Raw genomic sequence first — 12,280 nt, 5'->3', positions numbered from 1 at the left:
TGCCGTCGTCTTTCTGAAGTACATGAATGTTTTGCCTTTGTGTAGGTGACCATCGTGGAGAAGGCTGACAGCTCCAGCGTCCTGCCCAGCCCGCTGTCTATCAGCACCAAGAACAGAATGACATTCCTCTTTGCCAATTTGAAGGACCGAGACTTTCTTGTGCAGAGAATATCTGATTTCCTGCAGCAAACTACCCTGAAAATGTACTTTGACAAGGATATTTTTGGAAGCGACAGCAGCATAGAAGAGGAGGTACAGTACGTGATTGAGCGGGACAAATACTGATCTACTGGGGTTACTAATTCTGTTCTCCAAAGACTTTTTTTTTTTTAACAATATACCGTACAGCGTGATCATATTTATTACAATTCCTAGTCATTGGAACCAGATTCTCCTTGCCATCTTTTCCAATATAAATACTGTACAATCTTATACTGTTATTAGTCTTATGCTCAGGGGTGGACATATCATTGGGGCATCCACACAGTGACCAAAAGGGTAAGGGGGCCCATTACTACCTCCAGAGCCGGTGGAATTGTGCATTATGATGAACTCTTGGACTGCAGAAAGTCCCTATCTAGTCTTTGCACAGGGACCCTTTTCTGTTTGTACGCCACTGCTTATACTACTGTTATATTGCCCATTAGTGGACATTCCAGTTGGTGTGATGAAGGTATGTATCCAACTGCATACATAGTAATATGTCCCATTTGTTTTTCTACAGCCTGACTCCAGGGCCACCGGGTTTGTTTCCTGCAGTCCTCATCAGAGACTACGAGTTGAAGCTGATGGGGACCGTCATGTTAACCTTAATGGCAACAGCGCTCCAACAGCCACGCAAACTTTAATGACCATGTATCGTAGGAGGTCACCCGAGGAATTCAATCCTAAATTGGTAAGTGGCAGCAGAGAACTGACACTGCATAAATACTGCAGACACTTCTGGGTGCAGAACATGGATTGACTACTCTCATCACTAGTGTTGTCATACTGGTTAGATAACTTGTTTTAATGAGTCCCACATTCTCAATCAGGCCATAGGTGTATGAAGAATATGAGTCACTTAATGGTTTCCTGCTGTAATGGTGACAGAATAAGTCTCATAATTGTGTGCACAAATTAATAGTCTCATTGTCTGCAGTTTATTACACTGAATATATTCCATACTTTACAGCTGCTAGTTATTTTAGCAAGTCAGGAAAGCTAAGGTCTGAGGCGCGATTGTTACACCTCAGGTGAGGATGGGACGCGCCACATTGGGCTACGATCGTGGCGTGGCAACTGGGCAATCTGGATTTGATACCAACCTCATTTTAGTAACATTACATTTTCTTGGAAATTTATCCTTTTATCGAAGGGTAGACACCAACTGCAGGTAAATATCCATCATTTTAAATACTGTGAATAAACTTGCAGGCATCTTAACAACCATCTTTTATATGCCTTTACACTGGAAAATCTAGAGTAATCCAGAAGTTCTGATATAGAAAGTTGATCTTTAAACCACATGCATGCAAGAATTATCATCCCACTATTATAGAGGGTGTCTCATAAAAACCTTGCTGATCTACAAGCCCTATTAGAGCATATAGACATCCTAGATAGAGCTGGCCTGCTCGAGACCCTTTCATGAGCCAGAATGCGGAGTGGCTCTGTACATGTGGCTCCTATTCTGGCAATGTTTAGCCAGCCTTAGTGTTACTTGGAAGTCCTCCATGTAGTACTATGATTTCCCCTGACAAGCCACTGTTTGGGGGTGCTTCTGGTGAGCTCCTGGGAAATTGGGGATCCCAGCTATGAAATTTACATTGTCCTAAATAGTAATGGGTTACACCGCCAGAGGACAACGAGAATATGCTGAAGATGTGAGCCCCTAGCAAGTGACTGACTTATTACAATGTCGGTATCTTATTTGATCAGCCTAATGTGACATGCTATGGATAGATATGAAAAGATGAGTGCGGTCTGTCTGATATTGCACTGCCTCTGACTTCCATATTGAGAGCGCTGTGTTGTCTCTCTTGACACATGTATTTCCTGCACAGCCAGAGAAGCATCGTTGGCTTGTACAGTGTTCTTACTTTAGGGGCCACCTGATGTCTGTGCCCTCATGATAAAACACATGGTCTGAGAGCAAAGACTTCAGAGTAGTGATGAGCGAATAGCATTGTTGCTCCGGTGATCTCCGAGTATTTGTTAGTGCTCAGAGATTTAGTTTTTGTTGCCTCAGCTGCATGATTTACAGCTGCTGGACAGCCTGAATACATGTGGGAATTCCCTAACAAATAGGCATTCCTCACATGTATTCAGCCTGTCTAGCAGCCGTAAATCATGCAGCTGAGATGAGGAATACTAAATCTCTGAGCACTAACAAATACTCTGAGACCATCCAAGCATGCTCGGGGAGACCCGAGCAACAATGCTATTAGCTCATCACTACTTCAGAGATATCCTTTTCCTTTATGTCTCTATAAGTTATCAGACCATCAACATGGCAGATCTTCTTTAAGATTTCTATTTGGATTTGTGAAACTAATGATGTAAGGTAGACATCTCTGTTATACTAAATAGTGAGAACTTTATTCTGTCTTCAAAGGCAAAAGAATTTCTTAAGGAGCAAGCTTGGAAGATTCACTTTGCAGAATATGGGCAAGGTATTTGTATGTACCGCACTCAGAAAACAAGAGACCTTGTACTGAAAGGCATCCCAGAAAGCATGCGAGGAGAGCTGTGGCTTCTCTTCTCTGGTAGGTGGTGAGCACTGTGCCTGGATATTTAAGCTGGATGACACATACTTTTTATGATCATTTATTTTCTGTTATCAGGAGCGATTAATGAAATGGCAACACATCCCGGTTATTACGAGGAGCTGGTTGAGAAGTCTATGGGTCAGTACAACCTTGCCACAGAGGAGATTGAGAGAGATTTGCACCGTTCCCTCCCGGAGCATCCGGCATTCCAAAATGAAATTGGCATTTCTGCCTTGAGGAGAGTCCTCACTGCTTATGCTTTTAGAAATCCAAACATCGGATATTGTCAGGTAAGTTCTTATACGTTACCCGACACAGTCTGAAAGCCACCATAGATGACTCCTTTTCATCTTGACCATGTACAGCCCAGTTCTAAGTTGAGAATCGTGTGACATTGAGAAAGAAAACCAGAATTGTGGGCACCATCTACATCACACAGCATATTGCAAAATATCCAATCATTTTCTGTTCTCATAGTAAACAAAGGGACTGCTCTTGTACATGTTCTTATACTGAAAATGTGAGCACTTGCAGCATTTTGTATATTCTCCAACCAATCCATCACCACTCCTATCCTAGTGTTGCCCCGATACTCATGGTCTCCATGCATCCTCTTCTGGCAGACGGGTAGACGTGACCTCTGCAGCCAACTGCTGGCCATAGTAATGTTGTGGTTGTGGTCATGTGGTTGTGCCACTACCACAGGATGTATAGAGTCTTTGGGAGCCACGTGTGGCTCACGGGCCTGTGATGTGTGGCTCACATCTGTGTACTATATTGGTGCATTAGTACCAGGACTAGCAAACTGCTATGAAGAGCAGGTCTCCAGATGATGACTTCTGAGAGCCGATCTGGGTGCGCATTTACTGGTCTTGTTAGTGGAGAGATACATTAAGTATAGTGATCTGGAGATAGGATGATGCCGCCTGTGAAGCAGGAGGTGATAATATGGGGGGAGAACGCTGGATGCTAGAATACTGAATCTGGGTAAGGTGGGAACCCCTGGATATAAGTATACTGCCTCGGAGTGATCTCTGTGGGAAAGCTTTGGTTGTCATTGTACTGGTAATGGGGGTTTTGTGTGTTGCTACTTTGAGGTGGGAGGCTGAGGTCTGGATTTGGCTAACGACCCCCTCTCAAAGCTGAATGTCGCTCTCCAAGTAAGAAAGGTTTGGGACCACTGATATAGAGTGATACCAAGCAGAGATCTTTAAAACTATGAGGAGTTAATACAAAAAGGTTATTGAAAAATTGTAGAACTTTTCATTACACAAATAATAATTTATATTTTTGAGACCTGAATTGCCCTTTAATCTTAGAAAGCTGGGATTAGATTAATGATTAGCGTTCTTTACAACTGGCATCTAGTAGTGACCAAGAACAGCCTCAATACACTGCATACAAACAGTTATTCCCCGCAGTGTCTAAGTGATGATGAGTTTTAGGGGTAAAGATTAGTTTAAAATGTGGAAATAGAAGGGGTTATAAAAAAAAAAAAAAAAAAACAACTTCGGGATTATCGATAACTTGTCTAGGCTAACCCAATTTTATTAGGGTTTTGAAGCATTTCTTAGTTCAGATGGGATTTCTGAATAGGTTGTATGGATGATATTTAGTAACTCAACATGATCTATAATTCCATGGTTTGCCATAGTATTAAATCTAGAGGACAAAACAAAACTTTACTGATCAAGGCAAAACTTCCTACATCATATGCACGTATACTCTGCCCAAAGCCGGCAGTTAAATAACTGATGTACTCATGTAAAGACAATTTTATGACATTTGAATATACAGTATGTTGTTGCCCAATTCAATAATGAGTTTGTTCATTGTTTCCACGGGCTTGCCATAATTGTATGCAAAATGTAAAAGCTGGTACCAAGAGTCTTCTGTGGGTGTCATTGTGGAACAGTCAGCAGTTTATGCCGCCTTCTGGTTTCGTCTATGGTTCACTTTCCTATGAATTGTATGACTGCAGCAGAATCTTACTGCAAACAATAAAGCCCATGACCCGCTTCTGAAGGCTTTTTATAAAATGTTTTCCTCTGTAGCATGGTATATTTCATGCAATTTATTTTAATCCATTTTTTTTGCTGTTACTTTTACCTACCTTATATAATAAAAAAAGCATACTTTTTGCAAAACAGTCCCCTTAAACTGTCCATATACCCTATAAATAATAATAATCTTTATTTTTATATAGCGCTACCATATTCCGCAGCGCTTTACAGTTTGCACACATTATCATCGCTGTCCCCGATGGGGCTCACAATCTAGATTCCCTATCAGTATGTCTTTTCAGTGTGGGAGGAAACCGGAGAACCCGGAGGAAACCCACAAACTCCTCGCAGATGTTGTCCTTGGTGGGATTTGAACCCAGGACTCCAGCGCTGCAAGACTGCAGTGTTAACCACTGAGCCACTGTGCTGCTATGAGGGGGACTATCTGTCATTGGGCAAGGGGGTAAATCCCTGCCAAGGCCCTCTCCTCTGAGCTACAGCAGAACTACTCTCTTGGTTGCATACAGTACAGTGGATGCATTTCAATTGAATGGATGCCATGAAATACCTAAATTTCCCTGCATCGCCACTACATAGGAAATATCTGGGCAGAAATTACTTTTAGCGTTTTCCAAGTATTCATGGGTACATTTTAAAAATAAATAGGTTTTGTGATAAAAAACACATGCTATATTACATGGTGTCAGTCATGTGATCCAAAACCATGGTTCATATCATATTCAGAAATGGGTAAAATTGCATAGTGCTTGGAAAAACAAGCAACTTTGCAATTAAATTCTCCCCATTCTCCGTTTTCTCCTCATTGTCTAGGCTACCAGACATCTTCACAGTCTTATCAGCGGTTGCTTTTCTCCTAGATGAGGAGTGCAGCACTTACTAGCTATTTGCCATAAAGCTTGGAAAGGCTGCTGAGAATCTAGTTGGATCACTGATTGGGCAGCTTTAATGTCCCTGCCCTCCTCCGATACTGCATTGCAATAAGGAGAGCACAAAGCTGAGGCCAGCAATGCAACTAGGTCGCTGGTCCAAACTGTCAATCATCAGGAGGATAAACTCCTGATGACAGAACATAGGAAATGCATGGGAAATTATCAACTAACCAGAAAATAGGAAATAAATTCTAGATTGATGGGGTTTGACTCCTGAGACCTTCATCAATCACCAAAATGTGGCACTTTTGGCCACCATCTGAATGAAGTGGCAGGGCGTATTCTCATCCTACGCTCCATTCATTCATGGGAACTGTAGTCTGCCTTATTGATGCCATATTAAAGGCGAGGAAAGAATCCAGCCTGCACATGGCACATCAACTAAAACGGGCGTACACATGAGTCACTATATTCTATATGGGCAAAGCAAACGATGGAATGTTTCTTTAAACCTCTTTCCACTGGTACTTTGGCATTAAATACCAATGCATGTTCTTGTACAAATACATGAAAAGAAATAATATTAGTGTTTTCATCTATGCAGGCAATGAATATTGTTACCTCAGTACTACTTCTGTACGCCAAGGAAGAAGAAGCCTTCTGGCTGCTGGTGGCCCTTTGTGAACGCATGCTTCCTGATTACTACAATACCAGGGTGGTTGGTGGGTCCTAAGATTATTACTTTGTATTTATTTTGAACTATATCCTTTCTAATTACAATATGTCACTGGCTGGTATACCCAAAGTTGTCTGCCCCCCCCAGGTACATCTAGTTAGGTAAATTCGCTGCACTCAAACTTCAAGTGGAGATAGCAAGCATAAAGTGCAATTTATAGATGCTGCGTAACGTTTCAACCTGGTCCCGAGTCTTGTGCACAAAGTCATTTCTTGTGTGCTGGGCTTGTCCATAAGGTGCTGATGGTCCCTGGTGGGGTAAAGTATAGGGATTTCACCTTGGCTGTGGTATCCTGGTATTCAGGCCGTGGCGTGTGGTGTCCTGGTGTGCAATCCAGAAGCTCAGGAGTGCACACCAGGACACCACAGAAAAGGGCCCCTGTTCAAGAAGAGTATATGCAGACCAATAGTTCTGTCTATGACAAACTGCTTTGAAATTTGATTTGGGCCCTTGTGCTGCTGCATAGGTTGTACCAAGGATATGCCCTACCCATATATTCAGGGGCAAAGTATTGAGACAACTACACATTACATGCGCAGGGGCTTTCATGACATCCTGTTTTACATCCATAGCATATGGATCCATAGCCATTAATATGGAGTTGGTCCTCACTTAGCAGAAATAACAGTTTCCACTTTTCTGGGAAGGCTTTCTACAAGATTTTGGATTGTGTCAGTGTGTAATTTTAGGTTGGACACTTATTTTGGACAAGACGGCCTGACTCATAATCCTAGTCAGGGCCCTGTGCAGCCAGTCATGTTCTTCCACGCCAAGCTCACCCTACAATGCTGGGCACAGTCATGGTAAAAACAAAATGGCTGTCCTTTAAACTGTTCCTACAAAGTTGGAATCATTGAGTTATCCAAAATGTGAGATTTCTTATATTTAGTTATGCTCAAGCATTAATATGTCCTTTCACTGGTAGTACGGGACCTCGACCAAGCCCTGAAAAATGGTCCCATAGCATTGTCCCTCCTCCATTAAACTTTAGTCAGTCAGGTAACGTTCTTTTGGTATTCGCCAGTGCCCTGCCTCCTACATCAGGTAGAGAAGTGTGAATTGTCAATTGACCGCACACATTTCCACTGCTCCATAGTCCTGTGAAGGCGGCTTTACAAAACTCCATTGCTGTTTGGCATTGTGGTTGATGTAAGGCTTACATGTAACGTCTGGGCCATGGAAATCCATGTGATGAAGCTTCCGGCGCACGTTTTTTTGTCTGATGTTAATGTCTGAGGAGGATTGGTGTCTGCAGTTACGGAGTCAGAGGAGTCTGGTGACTTTTATGCATTTGATGACCCTGCTCTGTAACTTTGTGTTTCCAAATTTTATGAACTAACTTGTTGCAATGGAGGCATCCTATAACAGTACTGGGCTCTGCGGAACGAGTCATTCTTTCTCAAATGTTACTATAGACTCATAGCAGGGCTAAGGCTACGGCTGGATTGTAGTGGTGACAATGGCACTGAAAAAGCCCATGAATTCATTAAGAGCTGTGTTCCAATACTTTTATCTGTATAGTATATGTAATTGAAAATGCTGCCTCTGATCTTGCTCTCATTGGTATGATCATGTCATGTATCGCATGGTATTTTCACCCAAATTATCGTCCCGATTATAAATGTAGTTGTGCAGTAAATGTCAGCAACCATGGACTGGAGTTACATGTATTCCGTTTCATGTTTCTTATTTTCCCCAGGAGCTCTCGTGGATCAAGGAGTGTTTGAAGAGTTGGCTCACGATTATGTGCCTCAGCTTTATGACTGTATGCAAGACTTGGGGGTGATTTCCACCATTTCGCTTTCTTGGTTTCTCACACTTTTCCTAAGTGTGATGCCCTTTGAAAGTGCTGTGGTGGTGGTGGATTGTTTCTTCTATGAAGGCATCAAGGTTATATTTCAGCTCGCACTTGCTGTATTAGAGGCCAATGTCGACAAGCTGCTCAACTGTAAAGATGATGGAGAAGCCATGACCGTGCTTGGAAAGTATGATACCTTCACTTGTTTGTAGTTTTTACCTATGTTCTAACACTTACGCAGTATAAAATTAAAGAGCTATATACACTCACTGGCCACTTTATTAGGTACACCTGTCCAACTTCTTGTTAACACTTAATTTCTAATCAGCCAATCACATGGCGGCAACTCAGTGCATTTAGGCATGTAGACATGGTCAAGACAATCTCCTGCAGTTCAAACCGAGCATCCGTATGGGGAAGAAAGGTGATTTGAGTGCCTTTGAACGTGGCATGGTTGTTGGTGCCAGAAGGGCTGGTCTGAGTATTTCAGAAACTGCTGATCTACTGGGATTTTCACGCACAACCATCTCTAGGGTTTACAGAGAATGGCCCGAAAAAGAAAAAAAATCCAGTGAGCGGCAGTTCTGTGGGCGGAAATGCCTTGTTGATGCCAGAAGTCAGAGGAGAATGGGCAGACTGGTTCGAGCTGATAGAAAGGCAACAGTGACTCAAATCGCCACCCGTTACAACCAAGGTAGGCCTAAGAGCATCTCTGAACGCACAGAGCGTCGAACTTTGAGGCAGATGGGCTACAGCAGCAGAAGACCACACCGGGTACCACTCCTTTCAGCTAAGAACAGGAAACTGAGGCTACAATTTGCACAAGCTCATCGAAATTGGACAGTAGAAGATTGGAAAAACGTTGCTTGGTCTGATGAGTCTCGATTTCTGCTGCGACATTCGGATGGTAGGGTCAGAATTTGGCGTAAACAACATGAAAGCATGGATCCATCCTGCCTTGTATGGAGCATCTTTGGGATGTGCAGCCGACAAATCTGCGGCAACTGTGTGATGCCATCATGTCAATATGGACCAAAATCTCTGAGGAATGCTTCCAGCACCTTGTTGAATCTATGCCACGAAGAATTGAGGCAGTTCTGAAGGCAAAAGGGGTCCAACCCGTTACTAGCATGGTGTACCTAATAAAGTGGCCAGTGAGTGTATATATATATATATATATATATATATATATATATATATATATATATATATATATATTTTGTTATTATTATTATGTGTTTTACTAAATGTTTAGGACGGCTTAAAACATGTTAAATTCCCCAATCCACTGCTTCTCCCATTCAAAAGCTGCCCAATTCTCTTACAGACTGTACTTCCTGCTGCAGTGATAACATCCCAACACAGACATCTGACCGCTGCAGTCCTTTATTGGAAACAGTGGTAAGCCCCCGCAGCCAGTGATTGGCTGCAGTGTTCACTGTGACATGCTCATTGCTGCAGCAGGAAGTAAAAACCAATGGAGGAAGAATGACGTGAATATTCCTAAGTCTAGAAATTACTAGAAATACAGGTCTCTGGTCTTTTATAAATATAAAATGACCGCTTTGGATCAGGAGTGACAAGGGTGTGAAACAGAAATTTTGTCTTATATTCTAGGTTCTTCAAAGTAGCCACCTTTTGCTTTGATGACTGCTTTGCACACTCTTGGCATTCTATTGATGAGCTTCAAGAGGTAGTCACCGGGAATGGAATAGCCTTCCAACAATCTTGAAGGAGTTCCCAGAGATGTTTAGCACTTGTTGGCCCTTTTGCCTTCACTCTGCGGTCCAGCTCACCCCAAACCATCTCGATTGGGTTGAGGTCTGATGACTGTGGAGGCCAGGTCATCTGGCGTAGCACCCCATCACTCTCCTTCTTGGTCAAATAGCCCTTACACAGCCTGGAGGTGTGTTTCGGGTCATAGTCCTGTTGAAAAATAAATGATGGTCCAATTAAACGCAAACCGGATGGAATAGCATGCCGCTGCAAGATGCTGTGGTAGCCATGCTGGTTCAGTATGCCTTCTATTTTGAATAAATCCCCAACAGTGTCACCAGCAAAGCACCCCCACACCATCACACCTCCTGCTCCATGCTTCACGGTGGGAACCAGGCATGTAGAGTCCATCCGTTCACCTTTTCTGCGTCGCACAAAGACACGGTGGTTGGAACCAAAGATCTCAAATTTGGACTCATCAGACCAAAGCACAGATTTCCACTGGTCTAATGTCCATTCCTTGTGTTCTTTAGCCCAAACAAGTCTCTTCTGCTTGTTGCCTGTCCTTAGCAGTGGTTTCCTAGCAGCTATTTTACCATGAAGGCCTGCTGCACAAAGTCTCCTCTTAATAGTTGTTGCAAAGATGTGTCTGCTGCTAGAACTCTGTTTAGCATTGACCTGGTCTCTAATCTGAGCTGCTGTTAACCTGCGATTTCTGAGGCTGGTGACTCGGATAAACTTATCCTCAGAAGCAGAGATGACTCTTGGTCTTCCTTTCCTGGGGCGGTCCTCATGTGAGCCAGTTTCTTTGTAGCACTTGATGGTTTTTGCCACTGCACTTGGGGACACTTTCAAAGTTTTCCCAATTTTTCGGACTGACTGACCTTCATTTCTTAAAGTAATGATGGCCACTCGTTTTTCTTTACTTAGCTGCTTTTTTCTTGCCATAATACAAATTCTAACAGTCTATTCAGTAGGACTATCAGCTGTGTATCCACCAGACTTCTGCACAACACAACTGATGGTCCCAACCCCATTTATAAGGCAAGAAATCCCACCTATTAAACCTGACAGGACACACCTGTGAAGCGAAAACTATTCCCGGTGACTACCTCTTGAAGCTCATCAAGAGAATGCCAAGAAGTAATCAAAGCAAAAGGCTACTTTGAAGAACCTAGAATATAAGAAATACTTTCAGTTGTTTCACACTTTTTTGTTAAGTATATAATTCCACATGTGTTAATTCATAGTTTTGATGCCTTCAGTGTGAATGTACAATTTCCATAGTCCTGAAAATACAGAAAAATCTTTAAATGAGAAGGTGTGTCATATATATTATATGTGTGTTTGTCGCACATCGATATGTGTATAGTTTTATTATGATGGGACTTATTGCAGTTATTTAAATCATCATTGTGATTGCAAAGTTTTCTATTTTGAAACCTGTATTTTTTTTTTATTTTTTTTTTATTTTTCAAGGTATCTAGATAGTGTGAGTAATAAAGACAGCACATTACCCCCAATCCCTCACCTGCATTCTCTGGTCACCGATCATGTGGAACCGTACCCTGAAGTGGACATTTTCACCCTCATTGCCTCCTCCTATCAGGTACGTACATGCGCCCTACCAATAACATTTTGGATCCTACTTTATTAGAGAACTCATGTAAGCGCTCTGCTCAAGATTCAGTGTGATAGGAACCATAATGCGTAACATTACATGGGTCAGATCACAGGACTGCACTGTGACACATTATATACATTTGGGGGATGTACAAAGAAACTATTAAAAGTATTTCCACTTATTATATTTTTTATTTCAGTTTTGAAAATCTACAATGACGTCAAGAAAAAGTTGTTGATTTCTTGATTGTCCACCAGATGTCACTTGTGTCTTGTCCTTCATGCTAATACATGAATACAATATTAAATGGATTTAAGATACTGATAACATAAATTCCCTTTAAAAAAGCATTCTTGACTTCCGGGAGGCGGAGCTTGTGTATGGCCGCTTTTTATCAGAGCTCCTGGACCGAGGGCGCAGAATATCTATTATAGCGCCAGATTCTGTTACCGAGTCCAGGATAGGGACCGGACAAGGGACACCTACTGAAATCCCGGCTCTCCGGATTCCCCGGGAGTCACCGGGTGCAATCAGCACCACATACCCCATACGTCATAGCACGCGGCACCGCTCCTTCCAGTGACCAGACGCAGGAGGTGGTGAAGAATACCGGAGGAGAGGGGGCGATGTGCGCATAGCGGTTCTGATCACCGCCAGGAGAAAGAGAGCAGAAATCACCGGTGAGGATCCGAGGCGCCCCGGGAGGGTAAGCGGAGTCACAGGCGTGCAGGAAGATCTGCGCGGGAAGAGGAGGTGAGCCGGT

The 12,280-nt window shown here is 42.7% G+C and overlaps 1 protein-coding gene across 4 annotated transcripts in view; it reads left to right on the top strand.

Annotated features, from left to right (window-relative positions):
* The window catches only part of TBC1D9 (TBC1 domain family member 9), a 113,569-nt gene that overhangs the window by 68,577 nt on the left and 32,712 nt on the right, over nucleotides 1–12,280 (top strand). For all 4 annotated transcript variants that reach the window (XM_077279238.1, XM_077279236.1, XM_077279235.1 and 1 more), the window contains exons 7-13: nucleotides 46–252; nucleotides 725–895; nucleotides 2,597–2,747; nucleotides 2,826–3,040; nucleotides 6,248–6,365; nucleotides 8,079–8,364; nucleotides 11,373–11,502. In XM_077279238.1, the coding sequence (XP_077135353.1) occupies nucleotides 46–252; nucleotides 725–895; nucleotides 2,597–2,747; nucleotides 2,826–3,040; nucleotides 6,248–6,365; nucleotides 8,079–8,364; nucleotides 11,373–11,502 (1,278 nt within the window). The remainder of the gene's footprint in view (nucleotides 1–45; nucleotides 253–724; nucleotides 896–2,596; nucleotides 2,748–2,825; nucleotides 3,041–6,247; nucleotides 6,366–8,078; nucleotides 8,365–11,372; nucleotides 11,503–12,280) is intronic.

Source organism: Ranitomeya variabilis, chromosome 1 (genome assembly GCF_051348905.1).
Source record: "Ranitomeya variabilis isolate aRanVar5 chromosome 1, aRanVar5.hap1, whole genome shotgun sequence".
In the NCBI taxonomy this organism is placed as follows: domain Eukaryota; kingdom Metazoa; phylum Chordata; class Amphibia; order Anura; family Dendrobatidae; genus Ranitomeya; species Ranitomeya variabilis.
This window is presented reverse-complemented; position numbering and strand designations above follow the sequence as displayed.